General features: G+C 38.9%; 1 protein-coding gene and 1 long non-coding RNA gene across 8 annotated transcripts in view; one reads left to right on the forward strand and one right to left on the reverse strand.

The window, feature by feature from the left end:
• The window catches only part of MAP2K5 (mitogen-activated protein kinase kinase 5), a 235,857-nt gene that overhangs the window by 99,205 nt on the left and 114,095 nt on the right, over positions 1 to 22,557 (reverse strand). For all 7 annotated transcript variants that reach the window (XR_012073230.1, XR_012073229.1, XM_072962192.1 and 4 more), the window contains 2 exons: positions 8,482 to 8,555; positions 7,466 to 7,516 (listed from right to left, as the gene is read on the reverse strand). Coding sequence is in view for 5 of the 7 variants with exons in the window: in XM_072962192.1 (XP_072818293.1) it covers positions 7,466 to 7,516; positions 8,482 to 8,555 (125 nt within the window). In the remaining 2 variants the exon portion in view is untranslated. The remainder of the gene's footprint in view (positions 1 to 7,465; positions 7,517 to 8,481; positions 8,556 to 22,557) is intronic.
• On the forward strand, positions 475 to 12,209 carry LOC140696755 (uncharacterized). Its single transcript, XR_012073231.1, has 4 exons — positions 475 to 600; positions 10,297 to 10,447; positions 11,541 to 11,624; positions 12,091 to 12,209. It is a non-coding gene; the product is annotated as an uncharacterized lncRNA (long non-coding RNA).

The following is a 22,557-nucleotide window of genomic DNA, read 5'->3' on the forward strand; positions in this document are numbered from 1 at the left end:
CGTATTTCCTTTCCCCAGATTCACCTACTACTCAACATTTTATTCCATTTATCAGGGTTTCTCTTGATATGAACCAAGGAGCAGTCTGCAAGTTCCAATTGGGACTCTAGACCTTGGTCTTCCATTCAAGATATCTAGCAAATACCTGGTCCAGGAATTATCTGCACACTCTCTACTTTAACAGGAATAATTTCATACTGAAGTGGGTGCTGCCTGGTCTCTCGAACCCTCCAGGACTTGGCATTCAGTAGGGGACTTCCTAGAAGTCTTTTGAATGAGCTCAGGAACAAATGAACAAGGGAAACTGAGGTCTCGCTGAGATGGAGTGGTTGCTCAAGGTTACAGAGTGAGTCAGGGCAGGGCTAGGACCATGACCCACACCTCTTGGCCCCATGTATGGCATTCTGTTCTTTGTGCCATCCCTTCAGTTCCTGGAAGCCACCATAGCCATCATCCTTCAAAAGCTTCCATGAGAGCCCTTAAGAGTAACTGGGGTCAGAGTCGGCCCTGTCCACTGTGGATAGAAGAAATAAGACATTCACCAACTCATCAGCAGGGGATACACCAGAGGTGTGGAAGATGGGGGCCAGATACTCTCAGGTGAGTTGGCACAGTCCCACATCTTGGGTGGTTGGCTTCGTTGGGACCCTGAACTTCGTAACCTGCTTCCCACCCCCACTGACCAGGCTATCTCAGTGTATTTACTGCCTTCTCCTGGGACCACTTTCCATGAAATTACACAAAGCCCTACCCTGAGGTAGCAGGATGGACTGCCTTATTTCCTTTCCTTTATTTATTTCTTTAATTTGTAAAAGCCCCTTTCCTACTGAGAATAATTCTTCCCAAGGGCCATGTGTCATGTGACCATTCCTCCCAGCTGCTAACAGACACGGTCATTCCAATCCCCTAATACTTTTCCTTTTGTGTTCTAAGTCCCCACAGCATCACTTTTCAAGTTCCTTGTTCATACATGAATGAACCCATTCTCCAGTTCTAGCTAGATCCATAGACTACGATGTAGTCACATGGCACTGGCCAGCCAGTTACAGGAGTAATGCCGTCGTCCCCATCACCACTACCACCACCACCACCACCACCACCAACAACAATGACATCACCACTCTGTGTGTTTACTGAAGAATCTCCATGTGCCAGGCATTGTTTTATGTGCTCTTCATGCATATCTCACTTCAGACTCAGAAGCACCCATATTAGACTGGTACTGGCATCATCCCAATTTAACAGCAAAGGAAAATGAGGCACATAGAAGTTCAACTTGGACCCACTACGGAAGGATAATAATAGCTATCTTTTAATGACCACCTAGTATGTCCCGGACACTTGGCTAGATACTTTGCATCCTCTACACTTCATAACAATCTTACAAATATTACTGCCCTCATTTTACAGATGTCAAAACTGAGGCTTAGTAAGATTAAGTGACTTGCCAGAGTCTAGAGCTCTGGGTTAGCATTAAGCGTATATTTTATTCAGATAATCCACACATGTCTGACTGCAAAGTCAGGGTTCTTTCCAGTATAGCAAATAGTCCCTAGAACTGGGAGTCAGAAGAGCCACATCCTACCCTCAGTCTGGTATTTCTCAAAATGCAGCCTTTGGACTTGCCATCATAGACCTGCCTGAGGTGCTTATTACAAATGACCACCCAGTATCAGAATCTCTAGGGGTGGCTCTGGGGATTTTCATTTCAAATAATAATTTCTTTGGGTGAATTTCTGGCAAACTCAGCTACAGTCATGAAACATTTCTATGTTTCCTGCAGAGGCAATGATCTCTCTTCCTCTTCTCTGCTTTGTGAATGCTTCTTCTATGGGCCCCGTTCAAGGGCCAAGCAAAGAGAGTGTCCTGCTCACCTCACACGCAGTACCACGCCTGGCACACAGCTGGTGCACCGTCAGCGTGTGCTGACTAAAGGGACGCAATACACGTTTACCGCACATTTGGGTTTAAGCATGAACTAATCACCGAGTTCCCCGGAGCGTTCTTCTAATGCTAACTGTCCCGCGTATGATTGCTATTCACGTCCATCGAGAACTTCCAGCAAACATGAAAATCCTAAAGTCCTCCACAATTGTTAAAGAAATGACCAAATATTGCCTTCCTCCCTGTCTCTTCTTTCTGTCCCCTCTCCCTTTCTTCATTCCACTAGCTCACAGTTATCAATATACAGCACTCCATCCAGAGCACAGAAAAAAACCAAATAAGCAAAAGTGGAACCTAATACGAAATATGTTGGCAGGACCAACAATAAGATTAAATACAATCATCACATTTGCCCCCAAACTATGGAAACAAATGAAACCGTCATCTGCAAACAGAGCATAGAAAAATTGAACTTAAAAAGAAAAAAACAGCAAAAGTGACAATGGTCACAGATAGGAGCTGACAGAAGCACTCCTTAAGGACAAGATTCTGACAGCTTCTCACTGGAGAAATATTATTCTTACAACAAGCTAACAAAATGAGATTACTGCTGTGACGCAGTGCTCGCCCAAAGTTTACTTGTCACAAGCAGGAAGACACCAAGATACATCTCTTATCTCATCCTATAAAGGAATTTCTGCTCAGGGTTAGGCTACTCAGAAAATTAACAAAGTAAGCACAAATACTTTCGGTTAGTATGTAATCAAAACATATATCACAAACATATGTCACAAAGCCAGTAAGATCATACTGGTTAAACAAGGGTTCTGGAGTCAGGATGCTCTAACTCAGACTATTTTCCAGTTCACTAATTCTCTCTTCTGCTCTGTTCAATATGCTGAGGTGCTCACTATGCTGAGTTTATTTTATTTTTATCTGGTAGTTTTGTCTGCGATTTTCTCAGATCTACTCTGTCACTTTGAAAATTTGTGATCTGAAGTCTGCGCACAGCTCCTGTTCCTGCTGGTTCCTCTTCACGTTGCTCTGTTTCCCTGTGTACTCGGTTTTCTTTGACTGCTTGTTAGTTTCTGCTCTTGAAAAAAAAAATTTGGAGAGGTTCTCTGAAGCCCTGGGTGGATGTGCCCACCTCAAATGACATCCTCAGCATGAAGCTCCTTTTCAAAGTCAGGTCACGTATACAAATATCCAAGGTGCAAATCTGTGCCAGAGTTAGTCTATGGCCACAACTTTTCCTCTTTTCCTTCTTCTCCAGCTTCTCTACTTGGCTCTGAAAAGCCTTCTCTTCTGCTCCCTGGGATGGGGGAGGAAGAGCAGCTCTAAAGCTGGTTTGCTCTTGCACCCAGGGCGCATGGCCAGGGGAGTCCTTCAACCTCCCGGTGTGACATGGGGAAGACCTCCCCCGAGACCCTCTGCCATCAGGGGGCCCCCATATCATTCGCAGCTGCGGGATGGGCAAACGTCCTCAGGAACAGGCAGCTCTGTCGCTCTGACGTTCTGCTCTCCCCTCTATTGTAGGACTCCATCTGAGTAATGTCCTGGGAATCCGACTCTTTAGCTCCTCAGTGCACTTGAGATGGTTTTAAAAGTATTTCATTTAGCATTTTCAACAGAAGAGTTGGTTTTTCAACAGAAGAGTTGGTTCAAATAACCTACTACCAGAAACTAGAAGCTGGTACCCTAATTAAATCTTGACTGTCACTACTTGGCCAGCTCTGAGACTCTGGACTAAAGTTACTTTGCCTTTGGTTTCCTCATCTGTAAAATGAAGATGATGATGATGATGATGATGATGATGATGATGATGATGATGATAATAATAATAAATTAAAAAACTTAATGGAGTTGTGTGAACATTAAATGAATCCATGTTATATGCTCGATTCAGTACATGCCACATGGGAATGCTTGGTAAATACTGGCCTCCTTTCAATCCTCACCATCACCATTGCGTGAGCATGGCCAACTGAGTTGGATCATGTAATCTGCATAGGTTTTATTCTGGGTAAAGATAACTTCCAAGAATAGGAATAGTCTAGGTAGAAAAAAATGTTCAAGAGGTAATAGTTATTTAGATTGTCCTCTTGATCCCAAAGGACAAGTATCTACAAAAGGTTTCTTAATTTCAAAATTTCAGGTATTCACAACAATAATGTCAAACTTTTATGTTTGATTATTAAAAAATTATAATAAACCACAATAACTGAATAGTAGGTTAAAGTTTCAGGGACTTCTTACCTTCAAAATAGAGTAAAAATTTAGTGATTAGAATTTCTCAGAAATGGTTTAATATAAGCCCACAAAGCCTTCTGGACCCCTTCTGTAATCCTTCTGGATGAAATCCTTTTAAAATACAGTTGAAAATGTTTCTAGCTTTGGATTAAAATGTCTGTTAATCCTAACTATCTACCCCTAAAATGTGATGTGTCCTTGAACACGCCACTTCATTTTCCGGGTCTGAGTATCCTCCCTGGTCAATGAGGAGGTTGGACCAGATGACTTTCCAAGTCTCCTACAAGCACCAGTAAGCCTGTAAATCAGCACTGTTTTTGTTTGTTTGTTTTAATGACTTACAATCTTAGACAAGTTTCCCTCTTTTTTTCCTAATTACCATTTTCTTGTCCCTTACACTTCAGATTATAGGAAAATAAAGCAAGACTGTTCACATATGCAGGGCAGCTGACTATTTGAGTCATCTCGGTGTCTTCTATACTTTATCATGCAAGTAAGACATTTAATACAAAAAGTTAAATGTTCCGTTTATAACTGGTAAACCAGTCATTTTTGGAATGTAGCTTTCAAGAACTGATTCATTTATTTAGTGCTGTGTGAGGCGCTGGATATAGACAATGAGCGGAAAAAACCCTGCCCCTGTGAAAATCCTCATCTAGATTTGCAGAGACACATAAATAATCTGGATAGTGTGAGAGGCACAGCAGCTAAGAGTTTAGTCTCTGGAGGCTGATGACTCCGGTTTGACTCCTGACTCAGCCACTTATTAGCTGTATGAACTTGGGTAAGTCATTTAACTTCTTTATCCCTCTGTTTCTTCATCTGTAAAAGGACAATAATATCACCTACTTCATAGGGTTGCTGTGAGGGTTTAAAGAGTTAATACAAAGAGTAAAGGTTGAAAAGAGTGACTGGCACCTGGTTCTCATTAAGTGTTGGCTATTATTATCATTGCTATTATCACTGCACAGAAACAGGTATGAATACAAATGTGAGAGAAATGGATGTAAAATGAGGGTAAGACATCACATGATCTCTAATTGTATATTCCCACAATCTGTTATTTGTCTTCTACCCGACACCTCCTGCCCCCACCCATGTCACATCACACTCTATTTCTGAGTCTTTGCTCACCTTCCCACCAGATCGCTCTTTTTCATAAGTGCCCTTTTCACATGCTGCATGAAGCATCAAATTCGTACATTAAATGCCTCCTTATTCTCTAAAGATATGCTTGGTACAACTTCAGTCTTTATTATGTCACATACGACGTGGCTACAGATAACGCCACGTTTCCTATTTTGCCCACGTCTCACAGCGTGCCTGGCTGACTGCATGGAAGGCGCTCAGTAAGTGCGGGCTGATTAACTGAAGGCACCCAGTTTCAAAAAACAGCTTTCACTGGCAGAGATCAGAGGTTGGCAGACTTTTTCTGTAATGGGCCAGACAGTAAACATTTTTCACTTTGTGGGTCATATGGTCTCTGCCACAATTGTCACAACTACTCCACGGTGCGACCGGAGTGCTGGAGCAGCCACAGACAACACATAAACAAGTGGGCGTGGTCACATGCCAGTAACACTTCCTTTTTCTAAAATTTTATTTTTTACTTTGAAATACTTATTAACAAACAAGCAGCTGAAAAACACATACACACGGAGGTTTTGTGCACCCTTCCCCCAGTCCCCCCAGTTCCCCCAGTGGTAGTACTATAACACAGTATCACGACACCTCAGGCAGGGGTTAGGACCCTCACTCCAGCCTCCGATCTCACACATATTAGGCAAGTACGCAGCTGGTGGGAGCCTGCTGAATTGAGCAAGGCTTACTCTCAGGCTTCCACACTCTTTGCTTCCTAGGTATCTTATGCTTCTTACAGCTTGAACAATAAAGTTGATGACTAGAATTCACTCACCCAAGAAGCAAAGCAATTTTAGCTTCGCCTCTCTGAGCTAACATTTCAAAATTTTAATCCTCACATTTTTCAATTAAGAGATGGATGCGTCACATTCATCCATAAACAAAAAGGGGGGGGAAAAGTAATTTCTTCAATGTAGACCTGGGAAGGACAACTGTAATCTAAATTTGTACATTCCAACATAATGCAATTTAATTATTAGAGCAATTTGAAGCCATTAAGAACATGACGGGGAGTGGAGAAGTTTCATTGATTTTTTTTGTTTGTTTTAAATCAAAGCATTCCATATTTTTTTTCAAAGACTGAAATCATGGCATTTGGCAAGGTTTTTAAATTATAAAGGTGGCTCACAGATCCAGCTAACCTGGTAGAGCCAAGAGGGTGATTATGTTTTATAAAAATAGGTATGATGACGTCAGAAGTTAATTTTTTCACATTACCTAGAAAAATGAGAAAGAATAAATTTTCTTTAAAAACAATGCAAGGCAAAAATTAACCATGCTGGTATCTCAATTAAAAAAATGCTTGGTACTGTTCTGAGACTAAGACCCCGGGTTCCAGCCACACTTCATTTAACTCCATATAAGGACTACTGGAAGTGAAATGGACTACCTGAATACATTTAGAGCTCTTTCATCAAAAGATCTAAACTTAAGATGTTAAAACAAAACTTTGCCCCCAAAATGATACTAGGTAAGTTTCCTGCTTGCCTCCTGCAACCCCCCACTCTTGAAGTGATTGTGGAAACGAGTAAATAAAAGCAATTTTATGGACACAAATCACTTCCTTTACTCAAAAGGTAGGAAAAAGAAAAAAGTCAAAGCTAAGTCCACATCAGTCATCGAAACAGTTCTATGCTTCTATTTTTATACTGGTAAGCTTATTTCAGAGGGACTAAGTAAATTATCTTACAATAGGCATGAAACAGAATACAGATACACAAGTTCAAGAGAGAACTGTCTGCTAAACCCTTACACTCAGAGATCCATAAGTAATCATTTAACTTTCAATTAATGATTTAATTTTGATCTGGTGTCAAAGCATGTTTATATTCCTGGAAAACACTGCTGATCTTACTGACTGACATTTTAGTATACTTTAGGGTTAATTAAATAAGCGATGTGGCAAAGTATGTTGTAAGATGCAATTTTTCTGTAAGATTAAACTTCAGAAATTGGTGATTTCATACTTGAACAAACCGGTTAAGTCAATGAAGTCAGAAAAGTTGGCAGCTCCTCTACAGACTCTACCGTCCTTTAGGAGGATTTAACAATCGGCTTGTGACTGGGTTGACTCTGCAATTTACGATCTGTTAGGCTAAAAGTGTGGAATTAATTCAAGAATTATACGTTACCAAGTACATAAAGATAAAGACGTTGGTTTTAAATGTTGTTTTTGCATAAGTTTACTTACCGCCATATAAGCATTTGTTCCGACATACGTCTTGGCTATAGAATTCACCAGCTATGAGACAAAACAGTCTGTTAGAACAATATAAAGATAATGTGGAAATAAAATGGGCAATTATTCCTCATTTAACCTACAATCATCATTTCTATAAATCAACTAAAAATTATGTAAAGGGAACAAATTCATCTACAAAGGCATTTAAAAATGATTAAATCTCTCTTTTCTTTTGAATGTGATTTCCGATTTAAACCAGCACAGCATTACAGTTTATAGCAGATAACCTTAAACAATTCACTTACGCAGGATGCTTATCGCTTTAGTACCCCAAACCCGCCTGACATAAAAAGTCAATTTGAAGTAGAATTTGAGCACACTTATTTTTGAGTCAGATGGTTCAGGATGTGAATGAAACCCCGTGCATTACCAGAATGAAACGAACACTAAATACGCTGGAGGGATAACAGACTTTGACAACTCATAATACAACGATGACCTTCGCTTTGGTCTTCGTGTTTGGCTGGGAGTAAAGGTGGCTGCAATTCAAATCAACATCACAGCACGCTCATGGGTCACTATCACTGGGGATCTCAGGGGAGGCCCAAAATGGAAATTAATTAAAATTTGTGCTGCACATTGTAATGGCCCTCCACCATTGTTGCTCCCAATATTAATTCTTATTGTGGGCCAGTTGGGCTCCCCAGGCACAGCTCCCACTCTGCCCTCCCTTTTGTCTGGCCAAAACGCTTTCATATCAAAGCTGCATATCAATGAAGTTTGCTATTCGTAAGTAGTAATTACAATATCAGCAGTTTTTACTGTCATTAAACAATGAACAATCATATTTTGATGAAGGAAACGCGCTCGGAGATTAAAAATGAGTAACACAATCCCAGCCGAGGAGAAGATGCAGGGTTCTGTTTGTCTGGCAGCTAGGTGCTTTTTCAATCCAGAGAGTAGACTGAAGATGGAAAGTGGATGTTACAGGGAAGAGAGAAAATCAGAAGGAAAAAGAGACCTACCTGAGTGCTAACTCCAAAATCACACAGCTTGACTTGTCCTCTGGTGTTTACTAGCATATTGGAGGGCTTCACATCTACAAAAGGACCAGAAAAGTTCACACAACTAATTCCGTTATCTACAGTGCTTGTCCTGGAAAAAGCACACACGCTCATCATACCATATTGCTTAGAAGTGACATCATCTGTTCAGCCCGAATTCTAATCACAAATTTAATGCAAAGCATTTTATCTGGAGGCAAAATGTAAGGACCTAACTCCCTCGCTTCCACCCATTTCTGGTTTCTGCAGAAGCAAGGGTTTATTTATTTCACATGAAAGTCACATAAAATCTTGGCTTCCAACAACAGTAAACAAAACCATCATCCTACTCCAGCTTTCAGGAAAAAGAGATAAGAAAATGTAATCTTCTTGCAAAGATTCTGTACAGAAAGGCTCAGCCCTGCCCTCAATGTGAAACGGCTCCTCCCACCTAAGAAGCAGTAAGGCCAAAGGGAAGCCAGCAAGGAAAAAAATCATTCAAATGTTTGCTGGTAAAAGGTTATATATGACAGAAACAATGAGAACACGAGTGCAGTACTGCGATTTCTTGGTTTTATGTGTAAATGCTGCTTCAGATAATCCTCAGAAATTGACCTAAAAGAGGTGTGTGCGCGCGTGTGTGTGCATGCGTGTACTTACAAATCTTTGTTTCGTTTACCCTTCTCTTCCCTCACATCATTTTTGACTGTTGCTAGAGTTAACAAAAGACCTGAAATAGCGTTTGCCAAGGCGTCAGTTGCTAAATAATGACACAAAGGGTTTCTGTGCAGCATCGTCAGTGACAACAATGGGTCTTTTCAGGAATTCAAGGAGCCTACAAAAACTGTCCAGCAGGGTAAGAGCACAGCACTTTTAATGGTACAGAACAGTTCCTGCTTCAGCCTTTCACCTTCAAGGGCAAAAGTGGTCTGGAAAAGACAATTTCCTATATTTAGTAAGGCATATAACCTTAATTACCCCAAAACTGAAAAAGAGAATCGTAATTTTTTATGTAACATCTCAAAAAAATCTGAGTTAATTTCACTCCAACCCCCCACCCTGCAAAAGGGTACCCCCGAAAGCATCTTCCAAGAGTAGGTACTTAAGCTCAAACTCAGTAACCAACGATTACTGAACCTACCTACCATGTGACAGGCAACAGGCCAGACAGGTACTTTCTCATATGTATGCTCATTTGGTGCTGCCTGCCTGACATTAGAATGTAAACTTCACAAAAGTAGGGGCTTTGTCTTTTCTATTGACTACTAACATCCCAGCCTGCGAAGAGTGCCAGGCATACAGTTAAGTGCTTAATAAGTATTTGCTGAATGGATGAAAATGAACGAGTGGAAACCATGAACATGCATTATTTCGTTAATGGCTCTGCTTCCGTGATCAGGTGAGCAGTACACCCTGTCAGGTAAGACCCAGTATGTCCTTCCGTTAGGGGGACTGTCTCTTTGTATACAAGTCAGTATGTGTTGGCAGGTGTAAGGGCTTTTACCAAATGGTCTCTCTGCCTCTGGTTTTCCCCAATTTTAATACAACTCTTATATCACCATCATATTAAATATACCACTCCCACTATATCATCCCTTGAGGAGGAAGTAAAATATCCCCTGACCTCCCCGGCCAACCCAAATGGGAGCTCCTTAACAACAGGGCTGTGCATTCGAATGTGCTCCAGTAGTCCGCACAAAAATTCACGCCACAGACAGCCACAGATGTATGCCAAATTGAAAGAAATGTTACTCTACAAAGTCTGGTCTTGTTTTCCAAATCGAATTCTCATTACAGGCTCTCAACTTGGAATATTTTCCTTTGGGACAATCTGCTCTTTTATACATTGACACCCTTAAACCACTCTGAAGCCACCACATCAGATGGAGACAGTGAATGAACAAATATTCTGAGCTCCTGGGAGATGGAGCTGCCTGGAAATTACAAGGTATAGTAAAATTAACACATCTTTAGCTTTAATCACATACATATTTGACTTAAATGGATCAACAGAGAAAGAATAAAACAAAATGTCTATATTATGTTCTAAAAGGCAAGGTGTAAATAAGAACTTTATGGCATTTTCAGTGCTCCAACAACATCTATTTTTACTTACATGTAAGTACTTTTACTACTGCATGACTTCTGCACGTTCACCTTTCAGTCTAGTTTTCAGGAATACTTAACGTGTGAAAGTAGCAGACACACAGCCATCCTCAAAACAACCTTCGCACTCCAACTAGACTGCTTCAGTCATTGTCTCAAAAGAAAGAAACAAATCCTGAACCCCCCATTACTAAGCCTTCCTTTGTTTACGCTGTCTGTCCCCCCCCTCACCAAACCCCTCGGGTTTAGAAACCCTTCTTCGATTATTTTTTGACTGAACTCTGCCCATCTTTCAAACTCAAGTAGCCCACTTCCCGGTTATCCTAACTACTCAGGCCATCAAAGTCTCTGCTTTCTTTGAACTGCTAAAGCATTTACTGTCTGTGCCACTTGGAGCTGAGCATGTGGCACTTTTATTTTTTACTAGTAATTACTCACCATATTTACTGTTACAGGTACCACCAAGTCATAAGTCCACAGCACAGGAATACACTTTACACATTTTTGTCTGTATCCTATTTGAGCACAGGGTCTTGCTACCGGTTGATGGCTTTCTCAATAATACACTTAATTTGCTAGCGTTAAGTGTTCTCCCCACCAGCAACATCATTTGAACATAACAGATCCTTTTAAACAAAACCAGCGGGTTCAGGCTAGGAGACAGAGACTTGGATTTTAGTCTTTTGGGCCCTGCCACAAGTTTGGCGTGTGACTTTGGAGTAGGCATGGGGCATTTTAGCTTTCACCTCTGTGAAAAGATTATTCGGGAGATAATAAAAGTCATTGTATCAATCTTAAAGAACTGTGGGGATTAAATGAGATAACTGATGTCAAATAGCTTGTAAACTGTCAAACACTCTATAAATATAAGGTATGATCATTATCCACTGGCAATAAACCAAGCTACAAGAAGTGTTATATTTCATTATGCTCAGGAAATGATTTCGGCAGCTACTGCAGTAAATCCAGGCTGTGTTTGGGTAAAAGACTTGTTGAAAGAAAAGAATTTCCAAAACCCAGTAAGTAGAACGATAAAACCAATTCAAGGTTTATGAGGAAGCGCTTCTGCCAGGTTGCTGAGGCCGTCTTCGAGCCGGCCCCCTGCTACCTCTGCGCTCAGCCTTCCGAGTCCCCTCCCTGCCCACTCCGCTCCGTCTCGCTGGCCTCCCTGCCAGGCTCCTGCTCTGTGATTCCATATCCCCGGAAAACCCTGCTCCCACATACATGCATGGCCTGCTCCTTGACTTCTTTTTGGGTTTCTGCTCAAATGTTTCTCTTCGAAGAGAAGCCTTCCTTCCTCAACCACCCACCACGAACAACAGTATCTTCCCACTCCAGACGCCCCCTGTTCTCTCTCCCCTGTTCTTAGCAGCACTGACACACTCCATTTGTATGTGCAAATCCGCTCCCTCTCAGTCCTCCTCTCTTGAAGGAAAGCTCCAAATAGGCAGAGACTTGATCTGTTTTGTTCACTCCTGTGTCTAGAATGGTGCCCGGTATGGACAAGAAACAGTACGTGTTGAACAGAACGGTGAATGACTGAACAGACGGGCAAACACGCTCACCTGGGGAAGCATGAATCCGGGCTGAGAAGGAGCTGCATCTTTTCCCACTTAATGGCATGGAATAAATATATTTCACTATTAATAAATCTATTTGTAGATGATATTTTTCATTCTGAGAAGAATCTATGGCATTCAGAAATACTCGTTCAACAAGTATTTACTGACAGCTTACCGTGGACCAGATGTGACAAGAGATGCTGCGGGGAGAAGTGTGAGTGAGACCTATCTCGGCCCCTCAGAAGAGTGCAGCCCGAGGAACTGCTGGTGTATGTTTTGACCAAGAACAGTGCAAACGAGAATTCAGGACAATAAAGCTTGCTATGTATCCTCTAAATGAGATTTTCTTCCTGAAAAATTGGCAAGCTTCCTATAACAAGAACAGTAAGTTATGTAACTAAATAACTCCCAAGCCTGGCTGTGCATCAAAACAAAACAAAACAAAACAAAACCTTTTTGAGTTTAAACTCAGATCTACTGAATCAGAAACCAATCTAATACAGCCTCGTCTTCAGGCCAGCACTTAGAAAAGACCAACAAAACCTGTTGTATTTCCCTCTAATTTAACTGCTGGCAAGTTCAGGGTATCTGAAGACAAAGTTCATCTATTGTTTAACTTTTTAAAATCAAGTTTATTCATTAAAAAACCAATTTTATTGCAGTCATTTTGAATATACAGTTTAACGAGTGCAGCAACAGTATACACTCATGTAACCATATCATAATCAAGATATGAAACATTTATATCACCCCCAAAAGTTCCCTGTGCCCTTCTAAGGTCAACTCCACCCTGATCTCTGGCAATCACTGACTGGTTTCTGTTATGTGAGATGACTTTTGCCTTTTCTACATACATTATAAACCCCATAATATAGTATTATAATTTTTGCTTTAAACCGTCTGATGATTAGTGTTTGGATGGTATTTCCCTGTCATTAACATTTAAAGTGGATATCCTGCAGATGGTACACAGCTGGGTCTTAGTTTTTAAACCAGTCTGACAATTTGCGCTTTTCATCTCAGTATTTATACCATTCACATTTAATGTAATTATTGATATAGCTGAGTTCAACTCCACCATCTTACGATTTGTCCCACGTTTGCTCCTTTTTTCTTCTTTTATTGCCTTCTTTTAGATTAGCTGTGCTCTTTTTAGTATTCCACTGATCTCTACTACTGGCTTCTAAATTCGAAGCTGGCAAACTTTTTCTGTAAAGGGCCATATTTCAGGTGAAGGGCCACATGGTTTTCCTGCAACTACTGAGCTCTGCCATCGTACTGCAGAAGCAATCTTAGGCGATATGTAAATGAGCTGGCATGGCTGTGTTCCAACAGTATTTGTTTACAAAAAGAAGTTGTGAGCCAAATTAGGCCCGCGGGCTAAAGTTTGCCAGCCCATTTGAAGTTTCTTTCTTTCTTTTTTTAATGGCTGTTCTAGGGTTTACAATATGTTTAACTTCTCATCGTCTACTTTCTTTCTTTCTTTCTTTTTTTTTTAACGATTTCTTTATTTTCTTTCCACTTTATCTTTTTTTTTCTTGGTGGGGAGAGGGGAGGTAATTTGATTTATTTATTCATTTATTTATTTTTAACAGACGCACTGAGGATTAACCCAGGACCTCATGCATGCTAAGCCTGCACTCGACCACTGAGCTATATCCTCCCCCTCCAATATTCTACTTTCAAATATTAGGATATTTAATTTATAATGTAAGAACCTTAGAACAGTATGTTTGCATCTTCTTCCTCTCGTCCTTTGTGCTACTGTTATACATCTTTCCTCTACATATGTCATAAACCCCACAATACAGTGTCCTTATTTTTGCTTTAAATAATAATCTTTTCAAAAATTTAAAGAAAAAAGTGCTTTCTTTGCCTTAAGAAGTCTCCATTTAACCGTTATTCTGGAAAAATAAATTTACTGGCATGGAATTCTGGATTCAGCAGGTTTTCTTTTTTTCCAGCACTTTAATGATGCCTTCCCACTACCTTCTGGCTTGCACAGCTTCCGTTATTATTTCTGTTCCCCTCTATTAGTGTATTATGTTTACTCTGAATATTTTTAAGGTTTTAAAACATCACTGGCTTTCAAGGTGTTTATATTGACGTACTTCGGTATGGTTTGTGTTTATCCTGGTTAGTTTGTTAGGCTTCTTAGATTTCTGGGTTTATCGGTTTCATCAAACTTGGCAATTTCGGGGAGCATTAGTCCTTCAAATTATTTCCTGTTCCCTTCTCTTTCTCCTTTGCTTCTGAGACTCCACTTACACACACATCCTAGACTTCTTGATAATGTTTCAAAGATCTCTGAGACTCTGCTCATTTCTCAAGTTTCTTTTTTCTTTGCAGTAATTTTAGATAATTTCTTTATCGCTAATATTAAGATCACAAACAGTTTCTTCCACAGTGTCCAATCTACTGCTAATTCCATCAGGTGAAATTTTTACTTCAGATATTTTATTTTTCATATCTGGGAGTTCCACATGGTTCTTTTTCTATGTCTTCCATCTCTTTCCTCATAATGCTCATGTTTTCTTTAAAATCTTTGAGTATATTTACCATAACTGTTCTAAAGTGCGTGTTTGCTAAGTGGGAGTAAGGAGAGTCCCATTTCTATCGACTGACTGTTCTGGTTATGGTCTTCCATCCATTATCATAAGAAAAAAATTTTCAACTTATTGATTTTTATTTAGATGCCAGATATTCTGAACTTACATTGTTGAGCAAATTTGTTGTAATTCTTTAAACAGTGTTAAACTTGATACTAGAAGGTAGTTAACTTACTTGCAGACAGCCAGATCATACTGAGGATTACTTTGGAGTTTCTAAGGAAATCCCAGAGCAACCCTCCTTTAGGGCTAGGTTAGCCCCACTATTAAAGCATGACCCCTTTAAAGTCTCTCCTGAATGCTCCAATGTATTCAAAATGGTCTCTTTACTCTGGCTGTTTAGAATTTTAAAAATTCCCAACTTTGTGTAAGCTTTAGGAATTGTTTAGCTTACAGATCCCCACAAATTTTCATTCCTGGACTAGCTTTGCAAGATTCCACCCTACAAGAGCAGAGGTTGACACTCAGTCAAAAAACCTCAAGGAGACTCCCAAAAAAGCTTTTGAGCTCTTTCTCTGCACAGTTCCTGCCTCTCTAGGAGTCTGCCCTGTAAATCCCAGCCATTCTGGCCTTCTTGATATCCAAACTCTGTCTCTTCAGCTCAATAAGATCTCTGAGCTCTGTTTGGGTTCCCCTTCCCTGTGCTGCAGACCGGAAATTGTCTCCAGGCAGAAAGCATGGGTGATCACAGGCCTCATCTCATCTGTTTCCCTTCTCTCCAGGATGGCAGTCCTGCACTGCTTGTTATCTAATATCTGAAAACAGATGTTTCATAAATTATGTCTAGCTTCCTCATTGTTTTCAGCGAAGCCCAAGTGCCATTAGCACTGATGCCTTCCTAAGCAGACGTGGAAATACCTCTTTATTTTAAAATGCTTGTTTTTTGTCTTTTGCTCATTGTTTTGACCTCCCATTGTAAGCTGCCTCAAATCCTTTTTTGAAATAAATAGGATATAGATAATATTAAGACTTTATTTAGTTAGGCTAAATCTGAATTCATGCGACAGGATCTGAAGCAAATGGAATCTTTTAAAATGTTGGAATGAGGACAGCTCTCTGATTTGTTTCACTTTATCTGAATAAAATTGTCTACCTTGTATCGGAAGTATCAATATTGCTAGTACATAGCCACAGAACTTAGAGCTTCCATGTTTTCATTTAAAACATGCAAATTCTATAATTCTCAAGAATAGCTCCAGGAATACTAAAAAGATTTTTTGGGTTTTTTTTTTTTCTTGCTTTTTTTTCAGCTTCATTCCAAACGATAAACAACAGCACAACCGATTAGGCAAGAACGATTGCTTTTAAGGAGATAGTTACATCTATGTTTATTTTAATACACTCTCAAGTCATGGCAAACAGCAACTGAGAGCACACAGCTTTTCATCATTTAGCTCACTTAAAAACATCATAGTCTTTCTTCTGTAAGCAAAGTGCAGAAAAGATGAGTCATTAAAGTGACTGATTGGAGGTGGCAATCATCAGGGCAGATGTAAGTCATTTTGGTTTAATCAGGCCATTAATTATTAGGGTTTATCAATTAGTTTTATTGGAGGCAAAGGAGCTTAAATGAATAGTAGGGCATTGATTTTTAACTGAGACATTTTCTAAAAGAAAATACAAATGAGGTGTTTAGAATTTGAAATTGCATACAGGTCCTTTTCATACCACTAAAAAGAAATCAGCTTCATCTAATATAAACTATAAGCCTTTAATAAAAAAATAAAATTAACTCTAATCCGTTGCATTACATATAAAATAATATATTTTAATGTTCCCTAATTTGAGATTTTCTTTAAATTAAGAAAAAAAGAGAGAGGGCTCATAAATTAAAATCAGAAAAGAAAGAGGAGGTGTTACAGCTGACACCACAGAAATACAAAGTATCATAAGAGACCACTATGAATAATTGTATGCCAACAAATTGGACAACCTAGAAGAAATGGATAAACTCCTATAACCATACAAACTTCCAAAGCTGAATCATGAAGATATGGAGACTCTAAAGAGACCAATTACTAGTAAGGAGATTAAATCAACAATTTAAAAACTTCCCTAAAAACAGAAGACCAGGACCAGATGGCTTCACTAGTGAATTCTACCAAATACTCAAAGAAAAATTAATACCAATCCTTCTTAAACTCTTCCAAAAGACAGAAGAAAAGGGAACAGTTTCAAACTCATTTTACAAGGGCAGACTTACCCTGATACCAAAACCAGACAAAAATACCACAGGAGAAGAAAATTACAGGCCTATATCCCTGATGAACACAAATGCAAAAATTCTTAACAAAATATTAGCACACTGAACTCAATAGCACATTAAAAGGATCATACACCATAATCAAGTGGGATTTATTTCAGGGATGCAAGAATGGTTCAATATCTGCAAATCAATCAACATGATACATAACATTAACAAAATAAAGGATAAAAATCACACAATCATCTTAATAGAAGCAGACAAAAACATCTGACAAAATTCAACATCCTTTTTTGATTAAAAACTCTCAACTAAGTGGGTACAGAGGGAACATACCTCACATACCTCAACATAATAAAGGCCATATATGATAAGCCCATAGCCAACATCATACTCAATGGTGAAAAGCTAACACTTTTCTTCTAAGGTAAGGAACAAAACAAGGATGCCCACTTTTGTCACTTTCATTCAACACAGTATTGGCAGTCCCAGTCAGAACAATTAAGCAAGAAAAGGAAATAAAAGGCATCTAAATTGGAAAGGCAGATGTCATATTCACAGATGTCATCAATATATATATATATTTCTAAACACCTCACCAAAAAACTGTTAGAACAAATAAATGAATCTAGTAAAGTTGCAGGATACAAAATCAGTATACAGAAATTTGTTGTGTTTCTATATACTAATAATGAATTATCAGAGAGAGAAATAAGGAAAACCATTCCATTTACAATTGTGTCAAAAAGAACAAAATATGTAGGGAATAAATTTAAGGAGGTAAAAGACCTATACACTGAACAATGTAAGACAATGATGAAAGAAACTGAAGAAGATACAAATAAACTAAAGATATTCGGTACTCATGGATTGGAAGAATTAATATTATTCAAATGTCCACCTTACTCAAAGCAAATTACAGATTCGATGCAATCCCTATCAAAAATCTAATGGCACTTTTCACAGAAACAGAACAATTCTAAAATTTGTATGGAACCACAAAAGATCCCTGAATAGCCAAAGCAATCTTGAGAAAGAAGAATGAAGCTGGAGGCTTCACACGCCTTGATTTCAAACTATATTACAAAGCTATAGTAATCAAAATGGTATGATATGGGCATAAAAACAGACACATAGATCAATGGACAGAATAGAGAGCCCAGAAATAAACCCACATTCACACAATCAATTGATGACAAAAAAGCCAAGGATACAAAATGGAAAAAGGACAGTCTCTTAAATAAATGGTGTTGGGAAAACTGGACAGCCACATTTAAAAAAATGAAACTGGACCATTATCTCACACCACACACAAAAACTCATTCAAAATGGATGAGAGATTTGCATATAAGACCTGAAACCATGAAACCCCCAGAAGAAAACACAGGAGGTAAGCTCCTTGACATCGGTCTTGGCAGTAAGTTTTTGATTCGACCTCAAAAGCAAAAGCAAAAGCAACAAAAGCAAACATAAGCAAGTGGGACTACATCAAACTAAAAAGCTTTGCACAGCAGAGGAAGCCATCAACAAAATGAAAAGGCAACCAACTGAATGAGAGGAAATATTTGCAAATCGACCATCTGATAAAGGGTTAGTACCTAAAATATATAAAGAACTCAAACAACTTAACAGTTTAAAAAAATCTGATTAAAAATGAGCAGAGGAACTGAAGAGACATTCTTCTCAATAAGACATATAGATGGCCAACAGGGACATGAAAAGGTGCTCCACATCACTCATCGTCAGGGAAATGTAAATTAAAACCGCAGTGATATATCACTTCACACCTGATCAAATGGCTATTATCAAAAAGATAAGAAATAACAAGTGCTGGCAAGGATGTGGAGAAAAGGGAACACTTGTGCACCGCTGATGGAAATGAAAATTGGTACACCCACTATGGAAAACAGTATGGAGATTCCTCAAAATATTAAAAATAGAACTACCATGAGATCCAGCAAGTCCACTTCTGGGCATTTATGCAAAAACAAACAAACAAAAAAACCAAAAACAAAAACTATGAACTCCAAAAGATATACACACATGTTCATTGCAGCATGATTTATAATAGCCAAATAGGGAAATAAATGTCCATTGACAAATAAAGAAAATATGGCATAAATTTACAATGAAGTATTATTCGGCCATAAAATACAGTAAAATCTTGTCATTTGAGACAACACAGATGGACCCTGAGGGCACTGTGCTAATCAGATAGAGAAACATAAATACCACATGGTTGCCCTGATAAGTGGAATCTAAACACAACAATAACAAAAATAAAAACAAGCCCACAGGTACAAAGAACACATTGGTGTTTGCCAGAGGAGGGGCACGGGGGTAAAATGGCTCTAAGAGTCTAACGTACAGACTTCTGTTTTTCAAGTAAGTATGTCTCAGGGATGTAATGTACAGCATGGCAACTACATTTAATAATACTGTACTGCATATTTTAAAGTTGCCAAGAAAATTAATTATGAAAGTTATCAAAAGAAAAAAAATTTGTAACAATGTATGGTGATAGATGTTAACTAGACTCACTGTAGCAATCATTTCATAATACATTCAAATATCGAATCATTATGTCATACACCTGAAGCTAATGTAATGTTGTATGTCAATTATCAATTTAAAAAGATACTTAAAAAAAGGAATGGACTGCTCACATACCCATGCTACTAAATGAAGAAAACTCAAAAAGATTATGCTAAATGAAAGAATGAGACAGAAAAGACTTTCTAATGTATTAATCTGTTTACGTAAAATGTCTAGAAGAGGCAAATCTATAAATTCAGGAAACAGATTAGTGATTCTCAGAGGCTGGGGCTGGGAGCAGGAGGTGACTGCAAATGGACATTAGGATTCTTTTCTGGGGTGATGGAAAACGTTCTCAAGTGGATTATGCTGACGGTTACACAATTCTGTAACTTATTAACAATGCCCGAATCGCACACTTAAAATGGATGAACTCTGTGATACGCAAATTTCATAATAAAGCTGTTTGAGAAAATCAGCCTCAAAACACAGCCATGTAACTTCTTATTAGCTTCTCCACAGTTTTTCAGGTGTTCAGTGAGCCCTGTGGTTACTTTTCTACTCTATTTATAACAAAATACCAGGCATCAGTTAATTACACTGATCATATACCACATATTAATTGTAAAATGGTTATTCCCTCTCAAAACCGACATGCTCTGGAAGGCCTAACTGTGATTATAAATATTTTTTAAAGGTTACTTCTGTGTATTTAAGATTATTCCCCCAAATGACTAAGGCTATGTACACAAAATGTGAAAACAATTGGTTCAAACACGTTAATTTTATCAACCAATCGTAGTTGCCTCAATAATCTCCAGTCACTGCTCTGGCTGATTTTCAGGCTGGACTTCTTTTTTTTCCCACTGAATTGACCAAATTGACTGTGGAAATTGGTATCATGTTGAGACAAACCCTTGTTGCCACCCATAACCGCCTCATGCAGGAAACTGTATCTTTACACATGCTGCATCAATTAGCCATTAAAGGATCCACAAAAACAGCCTCAAGCTGAAGCTCGCTAATAAAGGCCCAGAAGAGCATGTGCTTTCCGCAGCTCTTCACAAAGGCTCCCCCGCCCACTGCCCAGCCCCCGCCCCCAACACAATCAGGGGTCAGTGTGGGAGGTGACCCTTGCTCAGGAAGTGGCTGGGTACCGAGGGGGTCGTTCAAAACCGATAAATGAAACCTCTTTCACAGAACTACAGTTGGAGTTAGCCAATGTGTTTTACATAGCAGGGCCCTACCCATCAATTTCCTTTAAGTTTAGTCCCAAAGAAAACCATGACTTCGTACATGTGACTCTGCTTTCCCATCAGAAAAAGAAAATCCATGCAAACTGAGGACCCCCTTTTTGCTGTGATCTGCTTGTATCAGGTGCTGGTGATTCTCTCTCACTTCTGCTCCCTTTTGGTCTCTGTTTTGTTTTATATTTAAAGTATTTAGAAATTGTCATACTAAGTGAAGCCAGAAAGAGAAAGAAAAATACCAAATGATATCACTTATATGTGGAATCTTAAAAAAAAATGGGATATATGAATTTATTTACAAAACAGAAATAGAATCACAGACATAGAAAACAAACCTGTGGTTACCATGAGTGGGAAGAGCAGGTGGTGAAGGGATAAACTGAGAGTCTGGGATTTACAGATACTAACTACTATATATAAAATAGATAAACAGCAAGGTCCCACTGTATAGTACTGGGAACTATATTCAATACCTTGTAATAGCCTATAATGAATAAGAAAAAAAAATATATATATATGTGTGTATGTATAACTGAATCACTATGCTGTACACCAGAAATTAACACAACATTGTAGACTGACTATACTTCAATTAAAAAAAAATCAATCTTCCTTAAAGAAATTAATTTGCTCTATTCTTTCATGTGTAAGCCTCACGGAATGCTTTTAGAAACAGGCACAGTACAATCCTTAAGGAAACATGAGTTCAGTTTTAAATTACGGTATGTGGCTTTACTACAGGATGATAATGGAAGCAGAAATAAACTTCTCTTCAACTTTCTCTCTCTATAAAGCAATGACACTGTTTTGCTTGAATGCCAGAAATCCACTCTCAAGTTTAAGAGAAGCCAGAGGACATACTGGCAGGTCTTCACTCCTAGTAACCTTTCCTAGCACTATGCCAGGGTGCTTCAGCAAACGTCTCATTATGTTTAACTGTCTTATGAAAAGACAACAACTAATATATCTATCTAGCTATTTCTTGGGGACTGCATTCTAATGAATGAGAACAGCAGGTACAATTAAATACAGACTATGCTGACATTCCGCATTACAAATTCATCTGTGCACAACAGGAACACACTTAAGAGAAAACCACAATGCAACATAAAAGTTATTCTAATCATTCCATCGCACAGTAAAGGGTAAGTCATCCAAACATTCTTGCAAAAGCCTTAAATAAAATTAAGCAGCATCATTAGCCATCCTAGAGGCAGTTACCATCTAAAGTCTCATGATTCAGCTCTGAATGGAAGCAACAAATGTGGTTCTCCTCCTTCTTGTACGATGATAAAGGCAGGAGACATGTAGCCTTTACAAGGCTAACACCAGGGACAAAAAGGCTTGAGCTTCTCAATTTTGCCTTCGTTTTAGTAAGTGAACGAGGTACCCTTCTAATATGGTGGATCTTAGATTCCTACTTGGCAACATACTCTGGTTGATGTCTGGGAAACACCAGGTGTGGACGAACAAGTTCCTGGGAGCTAGAAGAAACCTATATTCTGCTCCATCTCTGAACAATCTGCTTTCCATAAGATAACACCCATTATAAGACTCCTACTGATTACAAAAGCTTTTCAGTGAAAAAGGAAAGAGAGCAATGAAATGCCACATTGAATGTGTAAATAAATTGTAAGATACATTTTGATTATAAACTTGACTATAAGCAGTATGCCCAGAAGACCAACCCTGGTACATTGTTCTAAAGAAATTAACAAAAATAAGAGCAAATAACACTTCTCTGGCACGTGCTATATGCCAAGCACTGGGCTAAATGCATCATCATCATATGC

The sequence above is a fragment of the Vicugna pacos genome, chromosome 6 (assembly GCF_048564905.1).
Source record: "Vicugna pacos chromosome 6, VicPac4, whole genome shotgun sequence".
Classification (NCBI taxonomy): Eukaryota; Metazoa; Chordata; class Mammalia; order Artiodactyla; family Camelidae; genus Vicugna; species Vicugna pacos.